Here is a 26,903-nt window from a genome sequence, read left to right as displayed (position 1 = left end):
AGCACAGTCCTTTTTTCTTACTTCTTACTGCTGCTATATGTTTTTTTTTTTCCATTTTCACCTTGGAATAGTAATTAAGGAGCACTTGTCATCTCTCTTCAAAGCCCACACATGCCTGGAAATTTTAGCCTCATCTTTTTTTAATTAAAAAAAGTGGAGTTTTATAAATAGTTTGTCCATGTTGCTTGGCAACTTGTGTGTGCTTTTCTTCCTGAATAAGCCTTCTCCTCTTTCTCCTCCTTTTTTTAAAACAACAACAAAAAAGAGTCCCCTAATAAACACCTCTATTCGGTTTATAAATATACATGTGTCCTGTTGATATACTGAGAACTCTTGGGCGTTGTTGATAATTATAAAATGAGATGATTGCCTTTCTGGTGTGCCAAAAAGCTACTCCCCACAAAAAGCATTTCGGATAGTTCTGTTCTCTAAAAAGATAGGTTTTTGATTTGTTTTGCAAGAAGTCTCTCTCAAAAAAAACAAAACCTGAAATATCTTGCAAAGCTTGTGACCAAATGTTTTTCAAAACTGAAGGAGCACAGAGACAAGTAAGGCCCGTGAAGAAAGTTTTGATTTGCTTCTGACATTCATGTGCAGGAACATAGGAAGCTGTCAGATCACTAGTCCATCAAGCTCAGTGTTCTCCACACAGACTGGCAGCTTCTCTCCAGGGTTTCAGGCAGGGAGTCTCTCCCAGCTCTACCTAGAGAAGCCGAGAATTGAACCCGGGACCTTCTGCATGCAAGGTGAATGCCGTACCCTTGAGCTACGACCCTTCCAGTGATAGCCTTTTTCTCCATAGTAAAGGTAAAGGGACCCCTGACCGTTAGGTCCAGTCGCGGACGACTCTGGGGTTGCGGTGCTCATCTTGCTTTATTGGCCGAGGGAGCTGGCGTACAGCTTCCGGGTCATGTGGCCAGCAGGACTAAGCCGCTTCTGGCGAACCAGAGCAGCGCACGGAAACACCATTTACCTTCCTGCCGGAGCGGTACCTATTTATCTATTTGCACTTTGACGTGCTTTCGAACTGCTAGGTTGGCAGGAGCAGGGACCGAGCAACAGGAGCTCACCCCATCGCGGGGATTCGAACCGCCGACCTTCTGATTGGCAAGTCCTAGGCTCTATGGTTTAACCCACAGCGCCACCCGCATCCCTTGTTCTCCATGACTTTGTCCAATTTCCTTTTCAAGCTATCACTGCCTCCCGTGGAAAATTATCCACTGTATGACAAAGTACTTCTCTTGTCAGTCCTAAATCTCCTAAAATTCAGCTTCATTGGATGGCCCAGAAGCTGTGTACGCACTACACCTTTTAAACCAGATTCAAAACACTCCCCCCCCCCAAAGAATTATCGGCAGAGAGTTAAAATTCTCACCAATCCTTAACTAATTACGGGGTCCAGAATTCTTTGATGGGGAAAATGTGTTTTAATGGTATAGGGCAGGGGTCTGCAACCCGCGGCTCCGGAGCCGCATGTAGCTCTTTTACACCTTTGCTGCGGCTCCGGGGCGGATACTAGCGAGGGGAGGAGGCGCATTGTGCGCCCCGACACTCCCCACTGTGGCGGGCGCTGTACTGGCTGTGACATCGCATGGGGGCAGTGCGTGCGTTAGTCACGCACCGTCCCGACGTCACCTTCCCGGTTTTGCGGCTCCCAGGTTGTTTCCCCTCGGAAACGGGTCCAAGTGGCTCTTTTTGTCTTAAAGGTTGCAGACCCCTGGTATAGGGTGTATACCTGCCTCCCTGAAAAGCAGCAGCGTAAGGCCCAGTGTAATGAAAGAGGGAGAAGAGCAGTATTGGACAGACTTTAAAAATGATGTTGAGTAAGTCACTCATGACTTTTCTCATATATATACTTAATGTGTGTAAGAGAGGCAGAGATTTCACACATGGCTGAATCTCCCTGCCTTTCCCAACCTGTTGCATTTGGGAAGTTGTTGGACTGCAACTTGCCTTCCCATTGGCCCGTGGAGTAAGTTTGTTCATTTATAGAAGCATTTAATATACTGCCATATCATTAAAGATACTGGTGTACAACATATGAAACATCATTCAAAAGCAATAGAAATAGGTAGATCTTGAGTGTGATAGAAAGAGTGCATTCTCAGTGGTGATAGTAGCAGCATTCCCAAAAACCCAAACCTCTTTTTAAGATTACTTTTGGACTACTCTTTCCATCAGAACAAAAGTTGGCATTTTGAATATTTTGTTGGCACAGAAATGGCCACAGGTACAGAATAACCAACTGTCCAAGCAAAGGTTAAAGTTCAGAGCTGAAAATGCAGGGAAATTACTTTCCTCTTCAGTCAAAATCAGGCACTAGAAATTTGAGGCCAAGGGTGCTGACCTACAACCTGCCAAGTTGGATATATTGTTGAGGTATGGTTGTAAGAGTTAGGCGACCCCGTGGGAACTAGACATTGTTTTCAGGGGAGAATTGGACCTTTGGGGATTCAGGGCTACAACCGACAGGTGTGTAGGGGAATCCCTGAAAGGATAAATTAGCAATCTACCCCTCCAGTCGCTCGGGAGTCTAATAAAACAGTACTTGTAAAAGTTAAAAGCTGCAAGCCAGTTCAGGAACAGTTATATAACAATTAATGGGAAAATTAAACAACACTTTGCAATGACCCAACTTGAAACTCCTTCTAGTTCCCTGGCAACTGGAGGTTTGATGACTAAATGAATAATGTCGGTTAACTGTTGCCAGTTTAATAACAGTTTCTGTCACAGGACTTTTCAGTCTCTCAGAGCCTCCACTCTCCTTTCTGCTCTACAATCTCTTTCCTTCTTCCCTTTTCTTCAGCTTCTCCCACGCTGCTTCTTCTCCTAGTCCAGGCAGGGGGGTGTTTTTTGTAGTCTGGGGGCCACATTCCCTTCTGGATAGCCTTCTGAGGGCCATGGGCCGGTGGTGGGTGGGGCCAGAGACAAAAGTGGGTGGAGCAACAAACGAGCAAATGTTGCCCCTGTGCAGTAGGCCAGTTTCTCCACACTCAAAGCACCCTTCCCTGTCCTCCACGCAGGCGATTCTCTGCATTCCAGGCCCACCTCACGTTCAGAGGCCCCTGGAAGCAGGCAATGTATCACCCTTGCAGAAGGAAAAGAGGTTTCATCACAGAGCCTCGAGAACAGGGGCAAAAGTGAGGGGGCACAATAAACTGGGCTACTGTCCCTTACAGAGATCAAATCTGCAACCTTGACATTATCAGCACCACACTGTAACCAACCGAGCAAGGTGCTTTTCATTGTGGATTCAGGATGATTTGTCAGGGTGGTTATTCTGCTTTCAATAACGCTGGCACCTGCAAAAGTCTTGGGCTTTATTTCCAATCAGTGCGTGTCCTATAATTTCCTCCTGAAATCCTGTAACTTTTCAGAGTGTAGATATTCTGGGGTTGCTTTCCCCCACCCCTGCTGTTGTTGCTTCTCCAGACCCCAGTAACACTGCAGCAGTATCACAGAACAACTAATAAAATGGAATGATTTGCAGACGCTCCTGCATAAATCTAGCACTCGTGCATTATTTTTGCTGCACAGGACACCCACAAAAATCACCAGTCTGGAAAAGCCCTCATATTGCAAATAAAGACACCATAAGTCCGTGTAGGGTTGTGGTCTAGATGAGGTGAGATAACTTTGCATGTGATGGCAGCTGTGGGCAGTTCTACTGCTCAGAAAAAGAGGGGTAGATTCAGTTTTGACAATGTCTCTTCTATATTTTCTTTCTAATTTATGCATGTAATACTCAGCAGGTTTTGTTGGAAGTTGATCAATGCCATTTTATTATAAAATCAATAAAATATTCTAAAAAGAGAGAGGTGCTGAGTACACCACTGGTCCATGCAAATTGTATTCCTGCCTGGGGCATCAATGGTACTGGTGAAATCTCACTTGCACCCCTCCACAAACCTGCCCATGGTTAAAGTTCCTCCAAAGCCTTGGACCCCCAATCCCTTCTCCAGCATTCTTAAACGTAACTGTGTACAGTGGTACCTCGGGTTAATAACTTAATTCGTTCTGGAGGTCCGTTCTTAACTTGAAACTGTTCTTAACCTGAGGTACCACTTTAGCTAATGGGGCCTCCTGCTGCTGCTGCGCCTCCGCCATGTGATTTCTGTTCTCATCCTGAAGTAAAGTTCTTAACCCGAGGTACTATTTCTGGGTTAGTGGAGTTTGTAACCTGAAGGGTCTGTAACCTGAAGCGTCTGTAACCCGAGGTACCACTGTACATGTATTCATTAAAACCTCATCATATATTCTTTAATTCGTGCAAAATTGCTGGTGTTCACAAAGCACTGTAAAGTGGTACCTCAGGTTACAGACGCTTCAGGTTACAGACTCAGCTAACCCAGAAAAAGTACCTCGGGTTAAGAACTTTGCTTCAGGATGAGAACAGAAATCACGCAGCAGCAGCGGGAGGCCCCATTAGCTAAAGTGGTACCTCAAGTTAAGAACAGTTTCAGGTTAAGAATGGACCTCCAGAACGAATTAAGTTCTTAACCTGAGGTACCACTGTAATCTTTATTAATAAGCAAATATGGAATAGTACATTAATTAATGCCAGCTGGTTCAGAGAGACGCCAGTTAACTGAGGAAGTATACTAAGACTTATCCAAAGTGGGTTTCTTTTTAAAGTCTTGTTTTCTAACAAATGCATGGCAGATCGCCTCCCCCTTTTTAAAAAGAATTGGTGGTAGCAGATGGGATTTAATCTCTTGTTCGTGTTTCCTGCATAGTGTGGCAGCCTAGTCTTTTAATGCACAAATACAAAAATGATAGATGATGGTGCTTCAAATACCCACAGGTGAACTGAGAATTGCGGAAGAATACATAGACATGTGTAGCACATTTCAATCGGATATGCACCCAGAGAGGTTTTTTAAAGGCAAACGATTTTTGAATACAAACTCATGGTCATAAAGTGCATTATTTTTATTCATTAAATAAACTACCACTTAACTGAACTTAAATTTTTAAATTAACAGCTAAACTTTACTTTAAAATGTTACAATCTTTTTTCTGTAGCAATAACCAGGTGTAAACAAAGATACAGTCAATTTTCATTATCTTTACCAGATAAAGAGTTAGTGCACATCTTTCTGTCCTGGAGAATGAGAGATCGCTCAGCAGGTGTGAGCAAAAGTTGGTGAGTGGAGCTCACAGAGTCAGAGGCAGGACGAAGCTGCAGATCCAGTCCAGTATTTTTATTCAGTCTCGAACCTGCAGTTTTTATCTCCCCAACCCTAGCCCCCATCCCTGTGAGCCATGGCAGCTGAGGGAGCAGGGCTTCCACCCCATACTCTCTCCTCCTTGCCATCATCCACATTTTCTGTAAAACATTAGTGTATGAGCACACCTGGGATATCGTGTGCACACAGCTGTGGAAGAATTTAATCTTCAGTGTCACATACCCTGCAACATTTCTCCATTGAAAACAGGGATGACCTACTCCATCATTGTGATGCGGGTGGCGCTGTGGGTTAAACCACAGAGCCTAGGACTTGCTGATCAGAAGGTTGGCGGTTCAAATCCCCAAGATGGGATGGGGTTCCCGTTGCTCAGTCCCTGCTCCTGCCAACCTAGCAGTTCGAAAGCACGTCAAAGTACAAGTAGATAAATAGGTACCGCTCTGGCGAGAAGGTAAACAGCGTTTCCATGCGCTGCTCTGGTTTTGCCAGAAGCGGCTTAGTCATGCTGGCCACATGACCCGGAAGCTGTACGCCGGCTCCCTCGGCCAATAAAGTGAGATGAGCGTCGCAACCCCAGAGTTGGCCATGACTGGACCTAATGGTCAGGGGTCCCTTTACCTTTACCTTTATTCCATCATCATCATCATCATCATCATCATCTTTATACCCCACCCATCTGACTGGGTTGCCCCTCTGGGCTGCTTCCAGCACATATAAAAACATACTAAAACATTAAACATTAAAAAATCTTCCCCATACAAGGCTGCCTTTAGATGTCTTCTAAAGTTACTTATCTCCTTGGCTCAAGGGGTTGCACAACTCCATACCCTTCAACATTTCTCCGATGAAAATAAGGACGTCCTTAGGAAAAGTGGGACATTGCAGGATCAAATCAGAAACTAGGACAGCTTCTGTAACTCCGGGACTGTTCCTGGAAAACAGGGACACTTGGAGGATCTGGTGTTGGCCTGGTGCAGAGGGTTCTGGTGAGCATAGAGATTTAGCCACTGCCTTATTGACTTCCAGGTTAGAGTACTGTCTGTGGAGGCTGGTCCATTATGATATTTCTTTCTGCTCTGCTTCCAGAAAGGCCATTTCCATCCTCTCCTCTGTCCTCCAAAACTCTATGGAGTCTAGGGTCATAGCTGAAGTCACTTTTGACCCTGGTATTTTATTATAAGACATCCTCTTATCACCCAGTTGTGATGTTCTTGGGGTCCCCTGCAAGGCCTGTCTCTGGGTGGTCCCTGAGGCATTGGAGGCTGGTGCATTAGGGCAAAGGTGGTACTGCCCCACCAACCTTAGTCTACTCTCAGCTAGTCCCTACCTGCCTGCCTTCTTACAACCAGTCCAGGAGGTGGTACTGCCTATCATCATCTTCCTCCTCCTTAGTCTCAAGTTGTACTGGTAGGGCTCTGCAGGAAGGAGGATGGGGACAAAATAAGAATTAGTGGGCTCTGCTTGTCATTGGCTCTGGCACCTACAGTTTGGGCTCCCTGCCTTCTCCACTACCATCTCAGTAGGCACCGGCCAACACTGACTACTGCAATGGGCTCTGTGCGGGCCAGAACTGCGAATTTGTTCAAAATGATTGGAGCAACAACCTTGGAGTGCTAATATACAACTCTTCTCCAGCAGGTGTCTTCCTTTAGACGTGGGATCTAAAATTTGCTTTTAGGCATACTACTGTTTAGGCATACTACTGTACTACTCAGTGGCGTAGCGTGGGGGGTGCCAGGGGTGCCAGCCGCACCGGGCGCAACACCTGGGGGGGCGCGAGTCCAGAGGGAAGGGACAAGCAATCGAGGCTTGGTTGGGGTGGGGGGTCGTCGTCTCCGCCACTGCTTCTGTTTTCCGCTGCGCTGAGGCGAGCTGGGCGCGGCCAGGCATGCAAGCGCAGCGCCTGGCCAAGCGCTGCAGCCGTTGCCCAAGCTCGACAACTCGTGGAGGGCGCCTCTCTCTCTCTCTCTCTCTCTCTCTCTCTCTGCCTGGAGGGGAGGGGCTTTCCCTGCTCTTTGTTCCGTTTGAGCAAACACAGCAACGAAACAGAGCAGGGTGGGCAGTAAGACCCTGAGGCAGAATGCAGGAAAGCAGCCACTTCCTCTTTTCAGGTTTCCCTTCTCCGGTACCTACCCACCCACGTTTATTGCGAGGGAAATCTAGCTGACTGCAGGGAAGGGGTTGGGTGCATGTAATGTGTGACAAAGGCATCAGGTGTACGTCTTGGGTGGAAAGGGTATAAGGGTGGGGAGGTAGAGTGCATTTAAAAAAACCAAAACATTGTGGATTTAAACAAGGAAAATGTAGCATAATCTACTGTTTGTAAGGGCCCTTTGGGATTGGTTTTACCCATCTCAGACAGTTAGCTCATAGTGTAAATAAAGATGGCTGTTGTTTACATTTTTTTAATAAAAGCATCAACAACGATCCTTTTGCACGGTCTGTTGTGCTGTGTTGCAGAACTTTTTGCAGTTGCAGGATTAGGGATGGTGTTCTGTGCTACAGTGGCGTAGCGTGGGGGGTGCAGGCTGGGCCGGCCACACTGGGCGCAACATCTGGGGGGCCGCGCTCCACGGGTTAGGGGGCGCAAAATCCACGGGTTAGGGGGCGCAAATTACTTGCCTTGCCCCGGGTGCTGACAACCCACGCTACGCCACTGGTACTACTGCAGAACCATTACCATTAGTTCTCACCCTAAGCAGCCTTACTTTCGATATAGAAGAAGAGGAGGAGTCTGGACTTGATATCCTGCCTTTCACTCCCCTTAAGGAGTCTCAAAGCGGCTAACAATCTCCTTTCCCTTCCTCCCCCACAACAAACACTCTGTGAGGTGAGTGGAGCTGAGAGACTTCAGAGAAGTGTGACTGGCCCAAGGTCACCCAGCAGCTGCATGTGGAGGAGTGGAGACGCGAACCCAGTTCACCAGATTACGAGTCTACCGCTCTTAACCACTACACCACGCTGGCTCTACAGCAGCTTGTGCTTACACAAGTGGCACAAGATTGAAATTTGAGGCTGGAATTATATGTATGGAAGAATTTTGGACCTCTGTTATGCAGTGGCAAAGTTGTGGAAGGAGGGGGGTAATTTTCAAGGGGAAAGCAGTGAGAGGAAAGATGGTGCTGAGATTTCCTCAACTGCTTCTCCTCTAACTCGAGTTCCCACATAAGTGATTGAAGAGAAGCAAGTGTGACAATCTGGCTCCAAACAAGTTTCTACTGCGTTCCTCTCTCTGCTGCCCAACATTCTTCTGTTCATATTCTCGGACACCTTGATGCTGGCAGGACCCTCCTTGGGGCATCCTCCCTCCACAGGGAGGGCAGGGTTACCCACGTGACCCCCTTGGCTGCAACCAGGCATCCCACCAGATCTAGGTGCCATCACCCTCCACTGGTCCCGCCATGACTATCTCCATGCTACAAAGTTAATAGTGATTTTCTTTTCCCAGTCAACCTTGGGAACTGTAGTTCCATAGTAGTCTTACTAGATTGCCAGCTCACTTGCCACACTACAATTCCCAGCATTTTTTGAAGCCGGGATACTTAAACTGGCATAAGGCAGATGGAAAGTTTGTGGTGTAGCTATCCTAACCACTGCACTTCCAAGTATAGGTTCTCAACATTAGGGATTAGAGCTTGTTTAACACACACACACACACACACACACACTATTCTAAAGCTAACTCCTGTGTCCAGCTCCACATTTGTTGCTCGTATGGAATAATGGAATATACATATCATTGATCATAACAGTGTGCTGTGTGAATGGGATGGGACCTGTTAGTTGCAGTAAGATTGTAAGTCAGAAAAGGGAAATTTCTGGCCATTCAGATGTTGACCTGCCCTTCCCATCCTCCCTAACCATTGGCCATGCTGGTTGGAGCTGATGGGAGTTGTAGTCCAAACACTTATTGAGGGCCACAGTTTCCCCACCCCTAACCTAAGTCGGCCAAGCACCCTTTGACAGCAGCAAGGGCCCCCTTACAGTAGTAACCTGTTTGCCGGCCTGTTTACTTTCCTTTGTTGCAAAGATGTGGGGGCTTCTGAATAGTGATTTCAGTGTGATAGGGGGCTCCACTCTCCTACCTTTTTAAGATAGAACAACGAGGAAGCTATAGAAACTTAGATTTATTGCAGCTAAAAAGAAAGAAAAAGGAAACGAAATTGTATGCAGATTTGCACAGCGCTGGAGTCGTGCTCTGGCACGACACAGTGGCTACTGAGATTTGGAAGCCTTCAGATTTCTGCCTTTCTGGGACTTGGGGGCCTCGTTTAGATTCCAATCATGAGACCGTCAACAGCAGTAGAAGCAACTCACTAGGCACACTCTGTGTGCAGATGGAAGAAGCTGGATACGCAATGCAGCCTCTAGGAATTATGTTAGCCAGCCCAGTGGTGAACCTCTGATGGAATATTTTTTGCCTATCCACATACGAATGTCGTTAAGCAACAGATGTCTGTGCAATTTCTCATCATTACTCCTGATGCTCAGACAAAGTCTCCCTCTCCGACTCACAGAGAACGGCCAGTCGGAGGCATTTCTAAAGTTTGGCCTTTAGAGAAGGCAGAATTCCCCACCTTTTCATTGTACACATAGCATATTAGTGCTTCATTTTATCTTTATTTTTAATCGCGGGGTGGAGCTGTAATAAACCATGATTGGGAGTTACGTTTGGAGGGGCGAGAGGAGGAGATTGCTTGTGGTTGCTGAAGGTCAAGGTGAGAGGAGGAGCTGAAGGAAGAACGGAATGGTGGGAGGTGGTGAGAATTTAGGGGGAGGGAAGAAGAGAAGGAATTATCTGGCAGGAGAGGGAAGAGGCTGAAAGGTAGCGCTGGTGACTGGTAGGGAGGAAGGCTGGGAGGCAAACAGTAGGGGGAGCCAGAGCAACAACAGGACAGAGACACCTTCTCGCTGCTTAGTTCTAGAAGAGCAATACACACAGGTTCTTGCATGTGCCTTGTGATCTTCAATGAATCCACGCATGAGAGCTTTGTGGAGTTTTGTTGAATGTTATCCAGATTGAGAGAGAAGTCTCAGGACGGAATACTTCCCCTACCCACCAAAAAATCCTGGGGACTATAGTATGTTAAGGATGCTGAGAGTTGTTAGGAGTGCTTTAATAGCCAACCTATCTTCTCAGGGAACTCTGGGAATTGTAGTTCTTTGAGGGGAATGTGGAGGGTGGGGTCTCCTAATGACTCTCATCCACTTTAACAAACTACAGCTCCCAGGATTCTTTGCGGAGGGGGAGCCATGACTGTTTAAAGTGATGTAGTCCCACTTTAGGTGTACAAGTGTAGACGAGGCGTTATTACTTCCTATTCTCTGGAACGCCTTGTCTGTTGATGTTAGACCTTCCAGTCTACTGTTTTCAGCACCTGTAATTCCCCGCCCTCCTGCTTCTTAGGCAAGCCTAACAAGCCACATAATCTTATGTGCATTTGTTTTAAAACTGTATCAACATTTTGATAAAGGTGCTGCCAGCCTTTGGTTGCAGCAGACCAATACAGTTTACTTTTCTGGCAATAAATAAGCTTGCCTACATCTTTCAATTAAAAATACTCGCCTTGGAGCCTTGAGGTGTGGAGTGTTGGGAAACTGTGTACGTGCAGCTACTCACACAGAGTCAATTAAGGTTTGGCAGACAGCCAGAAGGCAATCTGAAGGAGTAAGTCTGCCTGGAGATAACAGAGGCATGGAGACAGCTCCCTGACTGGTCAAGCTCTCTCAAGGGAGTGATAATTAATGGCCTACTAACTGGTAGTTCAGTGTTTTGGAGTTCAGTAGTTCAGTGTGGGAGTTGAGAGTCATGTCGGAGAGAGCTAGCATAAGATCCCTGTTTTGTTCCGGTAAATAGTCCACTGTATATAATAAACACCTAACTACAAGTTCCTGATTCCTGCTTCGTCTATCCTGTCTGCAGCCAAGTTGCCAATTGCTTCCGTGGATTCTGTGTGTACTCTGCTAGGTCTGGCTAAGGTCCTGCAACTAGTCATAAAGTTGCGAAACACCAAATAGGTTTTGCCAATATGGAGTGCCTCCCCCTGCTTCCTACTAGCCCTAGGGTGATACACATTTATTATTTTATTATTTCATTTATTTATTCAATTTATATACCTCTGTTTATCCAAAGATCCCAGGGCAGCATACAACATTAAGAACGTAATTTATGCAGCATAATAATAAAAACACAACACACAGCATAACAATAAAATAATCATAATAATGGGCCATAGATTATTTAATTGCCGAAGCCCTGGGTAAAGAGGAACGTTTTCGCCTGGCGGCGGGTTTGACTCCAACCTTGCTTATAAGGAAGTTCTGCCTTCTGGCCATGTGTAAAGCAACAGGCAGGCACAAGATTCCTGTGCTCTGCGTTTACTGCAAGATATAGTTTGATATATGACATTTTGTGAATTAATAGAAGGCTGCAGTGAGCCCAAAGTGAGCTTCTGGGGCCAGTTTAATCTGCCCAGCACAAACAGACAGAGAGAGTCTTTAAGTGACCTGAGTGTTTGAGAACTCCAAATCTATTTTGTGCTTCGTTGGCTCTGAAGGTTCTGTCTCTGTCATGGAACGATTTCACGGCTCTGCGGGGTGTAGCAGGGACACGGAAGAGGAGGAGGCCTGCAAGCAAACTTTAAATGCTTCCGGGACGTGGGGGAATTATCATCTAGCGGAGAGAATGTTGGAAGGCAGCTCAGAAAGACCGTAAACGTGTTAGATGGATATCGTATTCCAAAGTGTTGACAAAAGGCATTATTTAGTTCCACTAGGGAGAAATGGGTGGGTTGGCACAGAACATTGGAAGCTGTCTTATACTGAGTCAGACCACTGGCTCACCTAGCTATACTGACCTGTAGCAACTCCCATGGTTTTAAGCAGGGGCTTAGCTGGGCACGTCTAGGATTTAACCTGAAACCATTTGTGTGCAAAGCAGGGGCTCTCCTCCTGAGACATGGTCTGTTGCCTAAAAAATAAAGTAAGATTCTAGTCCTCATGGTTCTCAATAAAGGGCAATTAAACAGGGACACAGGAAGCTGCTTTTTACCAAGTCAGATCTTTATCTAGATCAGTATTGTCTACACTGTTTGGCAGGGTCTCTCCAGGGCTGGGGACATAAATACATTATTAAGTGTTTTGCATTCTCATTTTGTATTTTTCTATTGTGAACTATCCTGGGATCTTTGGATAGAGGGTGATAGATAAATTTAATTAATTCATAGAATCATAGAGTTGGAAGGGACCCCAAGGCTGGTGGCGTTTGGTGGGGTTGTTTTCATTTGCTGCTACGGCGTGTATTTTTGTGTTTTTATATTGTGATCCTCGGATGAAGGGCAGTATAGAAGTTTAATAAATAAGTGGTGCTGTGGGTTAAACCACAGAGCCTAGGACTTGCTGATCAGAAGGTCGGCGGTTTGAATCCCCGTGACGGGGTTAGCTCCCATTGCTCGGTCCCGGCTCCTGCCAACCTAGCAGTTCGAAAGCACATCAAAGTGCAAGTAGATAAATAGGTACTGCTCCGGCGGGAAGGTAAACGGCGTTTCCGTGTGCTGCTCTGGTTCACCAGAAGCGGCTTAGTCATGCTGGCCACATGACCCGGAAGCTGTATGCCGGCTCCCTCGGCCAATAAAGTGAGATGAGCGCTGCAACCCCAGAGTCGGCCACGACTGGACCTAATGCTCAGGGGTCCCTTTACCTTTACCTAATAGCAACCCCACGTGGAGATGCGTGGAAACTGAACCCGGGACCCTTTGCATGGAAATCTTGCACTCTCCCACTGAGCTTCAGTGGGGAAACTGTTTTGATAGTTTCTGTTCATACATTCCAGCTCCTGGGGAAACAGCAAGTATGGAGAGATAAAGTTTTTTTAAAATATATTTTTGCATAAGGAAAGATGTGACAAGACCCAGCTATGTTATACGTGGCACCCTCCATTCCGAGAGAAAAGGGAAGGGGGCTGTAGCTCAAGTGGCTTTGTGTGCTGAGGGCCCCGGATTCAAATCCTGTCATCTCTAGTTAAAAGGACGTTAGTAAGCGATAGGGTGATGCAGCTTATTTAACTTAATTATTTATAAAAATAGTAGACAGCAGGTATCTCCTTAAAAGAGACTTTCCCCTCAGAGTTCCCTGAGCACTGTAGCTCTGTGAGGGAAATAGGGAGCCTCCTAACCGCATCCATAGCGCCATTTCCCAGGATTCTTTGAGGGAAGGCATGGCAGTTTAAAGTGGTATCATAGTGCTTTAAATGTATAGTGCGGATGGGGCCTAAGTCTTTGCTAGGGGCTAAAGGTATTTTATTAAACTTAGAATTTCTTTTAGCTGGGTAAACAGGCCTGATGCTACCCCATTTAATTCAAAAACAATTTCTGTTGGCGTACCTAGGCAGGTATTTTGGCGAGTTAACAAGTGTCTCAACTTGCTGGGTTTATTCACTACTAACCAGCTAACTAACTAACTAACTAACTAATTAACTAAATAAATAAATAAAATGGCATCCCTGTCTCTACCCTTTAGCAACTGTAAGATGACAGTTTGATTTAAAAACTGAGTTAAGGGGAAAAAAGGGAAGGGGGAGAAGACAAATCAAATTCCACCGTCTGCTAGATGATGAAATGTATTGATTGCCACATACAGTTTCAAAATCTGTATTGATGGCTGCCGTATTCTCAGCTCTGCCTGTCGTAACCTGTGATTAGATTTAAGGGGAGACTAGTCGATTCCCATGCCATCCAAATATTAAAAGGCTTTCGTCGTGAGTCTGGAGCTTTCAAGGCTTGTGGGCCTGATTGAATTTCCAGGGAGACGGGTTAAGGCATTATTTATAAACCCGTAAGACAGAGGCTTCCGCAATGGCTGGGGGACTCGCGCTTCTTTCAGAACAGCGGTGGTGAAATGGGGGAGAGCATATGAAAGAGGAGCTCTTCCCTCCGTTTGCCACCTAACTTTATATTCCTTTTGTATTCTATGTTCCATGTTGTATTCTGGCCTTGTTCACATCGTACATTTAAAGCACTATGGCACCACTTTAAACAGTTATGGTTTCCCCCAAAGAATCATGGGAACTATAGTTTGTAAAGGATGCTGGGAGCTGATAGGAGACTCCCTATGCCCCTCACAGGGCTACAATTCTAAGAGGTCCCTGTGAAGAGGGATTGATGCTTAAATCAATCCTCAGCTCTGTGAGAGGAGCAGGGGGTCTCCAAAGCCTCTTAGAGCTGATGGGAGTTGTAGTTTAGCAGTGCCCAGATCGAAAGGAATAAGAGACAATACATTTTTTGTGACCTTTGACCTGGGTTGCTTGGGGTGATAGGAGCTGGAGTCTAACAACATCCGAAGGGCAACGGCTTCCCTGGCCTTGAAATAGATGATAAACCAAGGGATACCTTTCCAGATTTCGTCAGACTCCTACTCCCATCAGCCCAGGCAACCAGGGTCAAAGCTCAGGAAAATAAAATGGTACCTCTGGTTGTGAATGGGATCCGTTCTGGAGGCCCGTTCGCAACATGAAGAGAACGCAACCTTCAGCACGCGCGGGTTGCAATTCACCACTTCTGCGCATGTGCGTGAAGTCATTTTGCACGTCTGCGCATGCGTGAGCGGCGAAACCCAGAAGTAACCCTTCCCAGTACTTCCGGGTCGCCACGGGACGTAACCTGAAATAACGTAACATGAAGCAGACGTAACATGAGGTATGACTGTATGGAAGTTGCAGTCTAAAACATCTGGTGGGCCCCAGGTTGGTCAAGGCTGCTGTAATGCCTTATTACTCCAGCATAAAAATGCAAGGATTCTGAGTTTTGGTAACATTTCTGAATCCAATGTGACAATTCTATTAGGTTACCTGCTTGACCCTGTAAATTAAACATCTCAAAGGCCACTGCTTCTATCTCTTCTCCCAGTTTTCAATTTACTTCTCTCAGCTTTGTAGGGCAGAGAGATGTAATGCCAGAACCAAGTGTCATTTAAATCTGACTAGGGAGGCAGAGCAGTAGGTTTAATTTTTATTTTATTGGACATTTTTTCTTCCCTCTCCGCTTTCCCCTCCTGTTCTTGTAGCAATCCAAATTCCATTACACAATCATGCTTTTGGAGCAAAACGTTTATGCCTCTCATTTCTAGCCCCTGAAGGTAGGGGGAAAAAAAGGGGGGGGGGAGATCATATTTGGCATGGGATTGATAGATTGGTTTGTCAAGATTTTGTGAGCTGTTCCATCAGTGTGGCAACGCTGTTTATCATCCCTTAGGATCAAAGAACTGGTTTAAAAGTACACCTTGAATTAGACCTAAAGCACTAAGACAAGGATAGGCAACGTGGTGCTCCCTCCCCCGACTGCTGGACTCCAAATTCCATCAGTCTCAGTCAGCCTGCCCAGTGGCCAGCGGATGATGGAGATTGTAGTCCTTGAAGGCACCATGCTGGCTACCCTTGTGCTATCAGTTCCGGTAAGGAAGGTGTTGAGACTCATGAATGCATAGTAGGCATCATAGTCTCTGATTCGGGACCCTAAGTTTTGATCCCAGATATTTAGAAGCCAGTTGTGGTTGAGGAAAAACAAAACAGGAAAGCATCTGCCCAGAGGCAGTTATCGCAGCCAAAGGGCTCGTGGAAGCTCTTGATGTTGAAGCCACTTTCAAGGACTCCCTATGTAAGCGCTGCAAGAAGAGGCAGTTTGAATGTGTGGGTCAGGCTCACGATGAGGAGTGCAGTAGTCCAGAATAAATATTCAGGCAGGAATTCTTGTAAACACAGCTTGTGTTTCAAGAGAAGAGTGACTTGAACTGCTTGATTCTCACAGGAGTACATAGGGATTCTTGTACAACCTTGAAAAGTTACTAGAAGAGACACAGGCCACCCACTGTTTGGACCTGCATAGAGGCCTGTCTGATGGTAATCACTGACACGGGTGGTGCAGATTGTTGTGTTGCGCCGGGATGTCTCCATCGCATCCTTCCTCCTGGGAAAGGCTCTCCATGAGATGCCCCAAAGTACATCCACGATACCCAAGTGTCTTCTCTTATGTCTGGGTAACACTACGAATTCTCCTGACACATCCACTTACAAGTTGCCTGTGGTGAGTGTAGCTTCTCAAAAGTGAAGTTCATCAAAATGTCCTTGTGATCTACCGTGATGGAGAAGAGGCTCACACCACTACTTGCCCTATCTGCTGAGAATGGCATTGCTCAAAACCTTGATCTCTCAGCCAGTGTTCTGCAGTTTGTACAGACCACACCTCAAAAAAGCTACAGTGTGGCTGTGCACCATATAACACTGCAGAATCATCGCAGGTTTGACTTCTAATATTTGTTGTTTCATAGCAGTTCCTGGTTTGGCTTTTCCTTTTCTTTTGGTGAGCATTCTTTATTTTAGAGTATCCATTATTTTTATGCTTAAAAATAATAAAGATAAGTCATAAATATGAAGGTATCCAGCTGACCTCTTACAGCTTCATTTTATTTTATTTTTATTTATATAGTGTTTATAGTATATAGTGTAGTTTACTGTATTACCCACCACTTTGAGAGACATCTTCAGGAGAAGAAAAGGCTAAGGAGTAAACCCTACACAAATCTGCAGTCCCTACAACAGTTGGATGGAGCCTTGTATGCCTCTTTCCAGCAACACCTGGCTTGAGAGCAGTACATGTGAAAAGGATCTAGGAGTCTTGGTTGACCACAAACTTGACATGAGCCAACAGTGTGACGCGGCAGCTAAAAAAGCCAATGCAATTCTGGGCTGCATCAATAGGAGTATAGCATCTAGATCAAGGGAAGTAATAGTGCCACTGTATTCTTCTCTGGTCAGACCTTCACTGACTTCTCTGGTCAGGCACTTTTGCTAGGATGACAATGCAGAAAACTGTGACTGCCATGATATATGAACTTAGGCAATGGGGAGGAGGGGGAAGCCTTTTTCTGCTTGACTGCCACATTCCTCTCCAGTTCTGGGCACCACAGTTCAAGAAGGACACTGACAAACTGGAACGTGTCCAGAGGAGGGCAACCAAAATGGTCAAAGGCCTGGAAACGATGCCTTATGAGGAACGGCTAAGGGAGCTGGGCATGTTTAGCCTGGAGAAGAGGAGGTTAAGGGGTGATATGATAGCCATGTTCAAATATATAAAAGGATGTCACATAGAGGAGGGAGAAAGGTTGTTTTCTGCTGCTCCAGAGAAGCGGACACGGAGCAATGGATCCAAACTACAAGAAAGAAGATTCCACCTAAACATTAGGAAGAACTTCCTGACAGTAAGAGCTGTTTGACAGTGGAATTTGCTGCCAAGGAGTGTGGTGGAGTCTCCTTCTTTGGAGGTCTTTAAGCAGAGGCTTGACAACCATATGTCAGGAGTGCTCTGATGGTGTTTCCTGCTTGGCAGGGGGTTGGACTCGATGGCCCTTATGGTCTCTTCCAACTCTATGATTCTATGATTCTAACTCCTACAGCCAAGCTGGTGCCAAATGTATTGCTCTCCTTTCCTTTGGATCATATCAGCAAGGCCTGGATGGGGGTCTTGTCATCTGGGCAGCCCAGGACCTCCATACACACTGCCTGGAAGGTCACTTGGGTGCTGCTAACACAGCAGGTGTTAACACAGCAGGATGTGGGTGGCGCTGTGGTCTAATCCACTGAGCCTCTTGGGCTTGCCGGTCAGAAGGTCGGCGGTTCGAATCCCCGCGATGGGGTGAGTTCCCGTTGCTCAATCCCATCTCCTGTCAACCTATCAGTTCAAAAGTATGCCAAAAAATGCAAGTAGATAAATAGGTACTGCTCCGGCGGGAAGGTAAACGGCGTTTCTGTGCGCTGCTCTGGTTTCACCAGAAGTGGCTTAGTCATGCTGGCCACATGACCCAGAAACTGTACACCGGCTCCCTTGGCCAATAAAGCAAGATGAGTGCCGCAACCCCAGAGTCATCCATGACTGGACCTAATGGTCAGGGGTTCTTTACCTTTACTTTGCATAGTTATTCTCTTGTGACATTCTAGAACAATCAGAATTTCTGGCTTGCTGCTTAGATCGACTAAAAATGATTGGTTGGCTCCGGAGGATAAATGCTGTTGAGAAGGGTTTGAATGGTACAGGGTTGGGTTATTTTCTTCATTTCTCCTTAGCTAAAGTTGGTCCTTTTCTCTCTCCCCCCACCTCCCCTTCTAGTAATTGCATGTTCACCTGCCTCAGTGTGTCAGCTGCAGTACCTGGGACCGTCTGGCTTGCAAGAGCCTCTTCCGTTTGAGTGTATCAGGGACTGGATCCCCCTTGAGACAGACAGAGAGGGAGGGAGCCAGGTGGCGACTTGAAAGAAAGATGCAAAGCAGGAGAAACTTGCCAACCCCACGACCCCGCCTGGCTGCCAAAATGTCATGCCGTAAAGAAGCGTGTAAAAAAAGAGCTCACACACCTACTGATCCATCTGTCCATTTGGTGGGCGGGGTGGAGATTGTTCCTTTGTTGGCAGCCTCAGAATTCAGCCCTGGTGCTGTGTGTGTGTGTGTGTGTGTGTGTGTGTGTGTCTGTGTGTGTGTCTGTCTAGCCCACTTTTTAAAAAGCTCTTAACAGTTGCTGCCACCCAGAGTCATGTGCAACTGGGCTTAACTGCCAGGGGTCCTTTAACTTTACCTTTTTAACACAGCAGAAACAACATAGAACACAGCAGTTACGAGTTACCAGTTTCTGCAGCTGCAGCAAGCGCTGTAATTCTCCAGTGGTTTGACTTCAGCTTCAGAGTCACACTGTATTGTCTCTTGAGACAGACAGATGCCAACAACAGCAACAATAGTATTTGAAGTGCTAAGTGTTTGGCAATGTTTCCTCAAAGTAAAGCTGTGTTCCACAGTTTCCCCAGCGCAAATGACATCGAAGTGGAAATCAAAAAAGAAAATACTTTAAGAAGGAGGGTCATCTTTGCAGTTAGTATCCCAATAACCTATAGAACCTTGAGGCAGTGTGTGTGTTTGAATGTGATTGAATGGTTGCAGACACTTGACTTTTGCTACGCTTGCTCACTGCAGACAGTACATTAAAAAAACAGAGTCGCTGAGCTCAGCTTGGTGCCCCCCTCAGCTCTTCGCCCCAAGTGACTGCCCAGCTTACCCACTCCTAAGGCCAGCTCTGGGGTAGGTCACTGTGAGTACAGAAATCTGGATTAGACGAGCCTTTGGTCTGATCCAGCAGTACTCTTCTTACACACTTGAACTTTTTTAAATTGCATATATATACACACATAACTTTCCCCATAATGCCCCTCTCTCCTTTCATCCTTACCAGGGATTCACCTCAGCTGACCGGCCTCCACCTGTTCCATCAATACTCAAAATGAATCCCTGATCAGGGATGAAGAGATATGCTCAGCATTACTGAGCTCCTTGATGAGCCCAAGTAAGGCTCTGGTTCCAATTCAAGTTGAAACAATTATCAGTGTCCCCCCTTCCCATTCCCCCCTCTTTTAAATATGCTGTAATATTTTTGCATCTTAAATATTTTCATGCTGGGTTCCTTTCCAGGCAGCTAATTATAAACTTCATTATAATAGTTCATTATATTCTTCTATTGTTCAATTAGTTTAACAAGTTGCCAAGTGGAATACAAGGCAGGCAATTAGCTTGATCTAATGGCAATGAACTCCTGAATGTGGGTTACCAAAAATATCCTTTATAGAGCTCTTCTTGCAAATTTTACCAATCAGTGAACAATAGAAAAAAGAAAGAAAAGGGGACCGAAAAAAAAGAGTGTGTCCAGAAATTTATCCATGGGTGGAACTGCTCTTCTTTGCTTTTATTAAACGGCAGTGTGAGTAGTGAAGGAGAACATTAAAATTCTATCACCACAAACTTTCTTCTCCCATTCCTCATAAAACACTGTGGGTATGTCGTCATCCCTGTCTTTGCTTTTTATTTAAGGTTTAACATGTTTGATGCACTGAATGGGCAAGATCATGATCGTTTTGATCTGATCAAGTATTTGTGAGCTTTTAAATGGAGTGTGTGTATGTGTGTGTTCAGAGCAAAGGTATGAAAGAGAGAGAGAGAGTGTAAGCCAAACAAGAAGTTTGGACAGTGATAAGAACATAGGAAGGGATCTGCAGCTGGATCAGACCAAATGCCCATCTTCTCCAGCATCCTGTTTTCACTGTGGCCAAGTGGGGTCCTATGGCAAGCCCACAGGCAAGACATGAGCACAACAGCAGTCACCTCCCTCGTAGTATGGCCTGCAACAGTGGAACCAGGTCATGGGCATCATGGCTAGCAGCCAGCCATTAAGAGCCTTCTCCTCCATGAACTTTCCCAATCCCCGTTTTAAGCTGTCTAAGTTGGCAGCCATCTCACTAGTTCTTCCGGGAAGAAATTCCACAGTTTTAACTGTGTGCTGTGTGGAGTACTTCTTATGATCTGCCCTGAAACTCCTGACATTCAGCTTCAGTATCTAGCCCAGAGTCCTAACACGAGAGGTAGAAACAATTCCTTTTCTCTCCATTGTGCGTAACGTTGTACATCCTCAGCATCTCCTCCCTTTCTAGTCTTTTTTTCCTAAACTCAAAAGCCTCAGATGCTGTAACCCTTGCTCATATGGTAGCTCTCCCTTGATCATTCTGCTCGCCTGTGTGAATGCCTCTTTTAAAATCCACCCCAGTAACAATCCACAGGATTCCTAACGTGGCACAGGAAGATCTGACACTTCTCCCTCTTTATCCAATACCTCCCTGCAGCGATGGCATTGATCACAGAAGGAGTTAATGACATGGCAGTCGATGAAATCACCAAGGAATTAAGTTCAGGCTCAGGCATTATTAGCTCCTGACTTGAACCAGAACTTCTTGACATCTTCTTGACATCTGTTTCCGACAAAGACAAAAAGTGCATGTACCCCTCAGCATGCCACAAAGGGAAATCGGGATGCATATCCTTTGCTAAGAGAATCTTAGACTCATAGAACTGCAGAGTGGAGGGTTCCTGAGGGTCATCCTGCCCAACCCACTGTTAGAATTCCTGCTCCATGATTGCAGTCATGGGATTTTTGTCTATCACATGACGGTATATGTTTTGACTCCACCGTGATGGAGACAGGATGTTTGTGTTACTGTGTTCCGTGAAGTGGGACTCTTGTCGTTTGTTCCTTTTCTCTTTGCTGTCTGATGCTTGAGAGAGAAGGAGCCATGTTGCAGTGCTCTGTGTGTGTTTATATGTAAATAAAGTAGATTAGCCAAAATGCTGAGTTGCTGAGGTCTGTCACGCAAGTTGCGCAAACTCTGCGGATCCCTAAGTGTGCCAGTGTCAGTTGGCGTTGGTCGCTGTGATGTTCAGGGCAGAAGAAAGCTTATGAAGCTCCCAAACGATCGAACAGGAGGGAAAGAACATGCCAGTTGGGCATGTGTCTTTGCAAGGGTCATACTCAAGTGTAGGCTGAACTCCTGACACCCACAACAAGGCCAGGATCTCACCCCAGCAGGACAGGATTACTGGAGGCTGAGAGCGCACACTCTCCCCTTAAAGCCGGCTGCCTATGAAGAATGTAGGCAGTCAGGAGACAGAGAGGAGGTGTGGCAGGAGCCAGAGCTGGAGTCCGCTGCCTTCTGCTCCAACACTGGACAGAGGTAGCCGCCCTCTAGCCAGTACCAGTGCTGCCACTCAGGGACTATGGGCACCCACATAGCCACCTGGCTCCCAGCCAGGATGGGGCACATGTCACACCTTTTGCATGGCTGCATACTCTTCTCTGCTCACTCAGATGCCTGAGGAATTTGGAAGTACCTGCTGCGGCTGCCACAGTCAAGGGCGAGAGCCGCAGGGCTAAAATCTGGGGTGTCTCGATTAAATCAGGACAGTTGACGGGTTTGAGTCTGACAAGCTCTCCGCTCTTGACACCAGCTGGGATTTAACCCTCAATTGAGACAGGTGTGTGTGCCTGAGACAAAGATTATGGTGGCTTGCTTATGGCACAGTGGCAAAACTGTGATAATAAAGAGTGGGGAATTCAGCATTATTGTTCAAACCATCTAGGCAGATTTTAGAATTTAAGAAGAGTCCTTCTGGATCAGGCCAAAGGCCCACTTAGTCCAGCATCCTGTTCTCACAGTGACTCTTGAAATGACTCTGGGAAGTCCACCAGCAGGGCGTGATTCTGTTTTGAGGCATAGCTAAGTACACAGATCCAGTGTGAGAAGTTTGAACATTCTTAAAAATAGGACAATTAATGGCCAGTATATTGTCACACCCAGCTGGGGACTTCACAGTGGACCTTCTTTGTGGTAAAACAGACAGCTCATCGCAAGAGCAGCAGCTGTAGAAATAATGACGTAGAGCAGTCTTTGCCAACCTCGTGTCCTCCAGATTTTTGGGTCAACACCTCCCATGCAGGTGGTGTCAAGATACAAACAGGCCTTCACAGTGGTGACTCCCTGTCTGTGGAATGCTCTCTCCAGGGAAGTGCACCTGATGCCTTCATTGTTTCCTTTAGGTGCCAGGTTAAAACATTTCTGTTTCCTCAGGCCTCCTGGCCATCGCTTAGTGGGGTGGGAAGAATTGGATTATTTATCTAGGATGAGCATGTCCAGGTATTGTGTCTTATATTGGTTGTTGTTGTTGTTTTAAAGTGTTTTAATGCCTTTTAAGGATGCCTGCTTCTTGGGAGAAAAGCAATGAGAAACCTAGACAGCATCTTAAAAAGCAGAGACATCACCTTGCCGACAAAGGTCCGTATAGTTAAAGCTATGGTTTTCCCAGTAGTGATGTATGGAAGTGAGAGCTGGACCATAAAGAAGGCTGATCGCCGAAGAATTGATGCTTTTGAATTGTGGTGCTGGAGGAGACTCTTGAGAGTCCCATGGACTGCAAGAAGATCAAACCGATCCATTCTGAAGGAAATCAGCCCTGAGTGCTCATTGGAAGGACAGATCCTGAAGCTGAGGCTCCAATACTTTGGCCACCTCATGAGAAGAGAAGACTCCCTGGAAAAGACCCTGATGTTGGGAAAGATGGAGGGCACAAGGAGAAGGGGACGACAGAGGACGAGATGGCTGGACAGTGTTCTCGAAGCTACCAGCATGAGTCTGACCAAACTGCGGGAGGCAGTGGAAGACAGGAGTGCCCGGCGTGCTCTGGTCCATGGGGTCACAAAGAGTCGGACACGACTAAACGACTAAACTACAACAACAATGCCTTTTATGCTGGAAGACACCTTGAGACACTCTTCTCTGTGTGAAACGTGACAAAGAAATATATTAGATAAAGGAATCACTAAATGATTTTGGGAATGGGCACAGATCCTAACCCCAGTCACCCACAGCTTCTCTGGTTTAACCACAAAGAAGCAAAATGCTAGGTCATAATTTCCTTTCATATTATGAATTCGAATATCTGAGGCCTGGGACCGAACACTCCCAGTCAGGGGCTGGTCCCCATGCATTTCTCTTTTTACCTCAACAATTTTAAATTTAAACCTGGGAAATCCAACTGAATGCCACCTGTGTGCCGTTTTCCAATTCAGCGCCACTTTGATTCCCTTCAGTCGCGAGCGTCACCGTCTGACAAACCCCCTCGCTTTGACAGATGGATGAGCTTTGTGCTATCCTCCCCTTAATGTGCTCCCTCGGTGCTCTTACAAAATTTCCTCTCAGGGATTCTTGTTCCTAAGCAGAAAGAGAGAGATAAATGGCTTGTCGCGTTGGAGAGATGAATAACCACACCCAGGACAGTTCATATGCTGCTTTCTCCCTTCCTCCCGTCTCTCTCTCTCACTCCCTTTCTTCCCCCCTCAGCAAAATCCTCCTAATGTGGTGTCATATCTCCTCACGAGTTCTAATTAGTCTCTCCTTTCCAGTTGTGAGGGGGACGGATGTCAACAAGTCTGTTCCCATAACAGGCTGGAGATTAAAGATGATGGCTGCCACCCAAGGCGAAGGGCGCTGAGGAGCTGGAGAGCCCATGGGGAGATCACAGAGGGAGAAATCCACATCTGCAACTCTCCAAAATCCAGGCGACTGCCTCATCAGTAATTCAGGTCTCAGCGGAGAGAACCGTTCCGCCTAATGAGGACACTTCCGTGCTGGAGGGTTAGCATTTGTGTGCATCTATCTGTTGCCAGGATGCTCTGACAAGACTATTTCTCCCAAAATGTCAAGCGAGCAGAAGAGGCAAGAAAAAGCCAGTTTTGTTGATGGAAGTGCCCTGCCCTGGTAGAATCATAGAACTGCAGAGCTGCAAGGGACCCTGGGGGTCATCTAGTCCGACCCCCTGCAATGCAGGAATCTCAACTAATCTAATGACAGATCCCACTCGGCTTTTCCTCAGTTTCTCATTTTGCCAATCTTAAACTCAGCTCTCCACATTCTCACATTGGTTTTGGATTTATTTTTTATTTTTTTTGGCTCGCTAAATTCATCGGCATTTTCGTGTGAATTTGTCCTACCGCACACATTTTTCCAACCAATTTTCATTAATTAATGCATTTTTTACTAAACAAACAAACAAACAAACAATTATTTATACCCCGCCCATCTGGCTAGGCTTCCCCAGCCACTCTGGGGGGCTTCCAACAAAATATTAAAATACAGTAGTCCTTCAAACATTAAAAGCTTCCCTAAACAGGGCTGCCTTCAGATGTCTTCTAAAAGTCTGGTAGTTGTTTTTCTCTTTGCCATCTGATGGGAGGGCGTTCCACAGGGCGGGTGCCACTACCGAAAAGGCCATCTGCCTGGTTCCTTGTAACTTGGCTTCTTGCAGCGAGGGAACCACCAGAAGGCCCTTGGTGCTGGACCTCAGTGTCCGGGCAGAACGATGGGGGTGGAGATGCTCCTTCAGGTATACTGGACCGTGGCCATTTAGGGCTTTAAAGGTCAGCGCCAACACTTTGAATTGTGCTCGGAAATGTACTGGAAGCCAATGTAGATTTTCCGAGATCGGTGTTACCTGGTCTCGGCGGCCACTCCCAGTGAACAGTCTAGCTGCCGCATTCTGGATTAGTTGTAGTTTCCGGGTCACTTTCAAAGGTAGCCCCACATAGAGCACATTGCAGTAGTCCAAGTGGGAGATTACCAGAGCATGCACCACTCTGGAGAGACAGTCTGCGGGCAGGTAGGGTCTCAGCCTGCGTACCAGATGGAGCTGGTAGACAGCTGCCCTGGACACAGAATTGACCTGCGACTCCATGGACAGCTGTGAGTCCAAAATGACTCCCAGGCTGCACACCTGGTCCTTCAGGGGCACAGTTACACCATTCAGGACCAAGGAGTCCTCCACACCTGGCTGCCTTCTGTCCCCCCAAAACAGTACTTCTGTCTTGTCAGGATTCAACCTCAATCTGTTAGCCGCTATCCTTCCTCCATTTCTGTGGACACTTTACCCCAGTCTGTGCATTTTTCTTCAACTTAGGGCTTGTCCATATTTCCACTTTTTACGTGACCGTAAAGCAAATATGTGAGAGTTTTCTGGTTGTCCTATGCACAGATCCGAGAGGTTTTTGTTTATCCTGCCACTTTCCCTGGGAAAACCCGCTTTTTCCTGCTGAATTGGAACAATGCCTGAGCACTATAGTTTACCCCTCACAGAGCTACAATTCCCAGCACCCTTTAAAGAACTACATCTCCCAGGATTCTTTGGGAGAAATCATGTGCTTCAAATGTATGGTGGATCTCTACATATTTCCTTTTCTTCCTCCTCGTTTAATAACGGTTACAAGATCAGGCTCTGTTGCCACCATCTACTGATTGTAACATTATTACACCTCACGTGCAATCGAGCATAAAGGCCCATATCACTCCAAGACATCTATAGTCTCTAAAACTGAGCCCGAAAGATTTTTATCTTGAAGGGCAGCCCCAGAGACAAATGCGCAATGCCCAGCTCATTAATTTCTTTTGAAAGAGAGGCTCTCTTTCATCCATGTGTGGCAAACAACCCCATATTACAGTCAGCTGTTTCCTCTACCTTAGAAACTTCACCAAGATCAGTGTAAATCTTCCCACCAAAAAAGGCAAAGGACCCCTGACAGTTAAGTCCAGTTGCAGACGACTCTGGGGTTGCGGTGCTCATCTCGCTTTACAGGCCGAGGGATCCGGCGTTTGTCCATAGACAGTTTTTCCGGGACATGTGACCAACATGACTAAGCCGCTTCTGGCAAAACCAGAGCAGCACTCGGAAACGCCGTTTAGCTTCCCGCCGGAGTGGTACCTATTTATCTACTTGAACTTTTGGGCATGTTTCCGAACTGCTAGGTTGGCAGGAACTGGGATGAACAACGGAAGCTCACCCCGTTGCAGGGATTCGTACCACCAACCTTCTGATCAGCAAGCCCAAGAGGCTCAGTGGTTTAGACCACAGCGCCACCCGCCTCTTTCCAACCATACATAAATTACTCCGAAGTAACGTGGGTCTGTCTGTCACTCTGACCCAGCTTCTGCCAAACTAGCAGTTCAAAAGCATACCAGCGCAAATAGATAAATAGGTACTGCTGCAGCGGGATGGTGAATGACATTTCTCTGTATTCTGGTCCTCTGTGCAGCAGTAGCAGCCCATGGTCAACTGGGCTTCACTGTCCAGGGTTTCTTTACCTTTACTCCAAAGAGCACAATGTCCCGTCAAAATTCTCAACAGAATGACTTTTCTCAGCTCCCTTCTTAACTTGAAAAACCAAAAATCTGGCTCTGCATTTTCACTCAGGCCTGCTGCTGCCTTTGCTCCTGGGTCTGATCTTGGCTGGACTAAAGTGCTGGTGGTCTCATGAA

At 46.4% G+C, this 26,903-nt stretch overlaps 1 protein-coding gene across 5 annotated transcripts in view; it reads left to right on the top strand.

Moving 5' to 3' along the window:
- Positions 1-26,903, top strand: part of LOC308465399 (uncharacterized protein) — a gene marked incomplete at its 5' end in the record, with an annotated part of 35,275 nt that overhangs the window by 4,071 nt on the left and 4,301 nt on the right. The window contains 2 exons of one of the 5 annotated variants that reach the window (XR_013980397.1): positions 19,454-19,564; positions 20,892-21,202. The exons of 1 other annotated variant lie outside the window; for it this stretch is intronic. Coding sequence is in view for 1 of the 4 variants with exons in the window: in XM_080985384.1 (XP_080841510.1) it covers positions 19,454-19,513 (60 nt within the window). Of the gene's footprint in view, positions 1-19,453; positions 19,674-20,891; positions 21,203-26,903 lie in introns of those variants that run through there. 3 more of the 5 variants (XR_013980396.1, XR_013980398.1, XM_080985384.1) reach the window with 3 other exon arrangements.

This window comes from Podarcis pityusensis (assembly GCF_964106645.2).
Source record: "Podarcis pityusensis genome assembly, chromosome: 16".
In the NCBI taxonomy this organism is placed as follows: Eukaryota; Metazoa; Chordata; class Lepidosauria; order Squamata; family Lacertidae; genus Podarcis; species Podarcis pityusensis.
The sequence above is the reverse complement of the archived record's forward strand: the minus strand, read 5'-3'. Positions and strand labels throughout refer to the sequence as shown.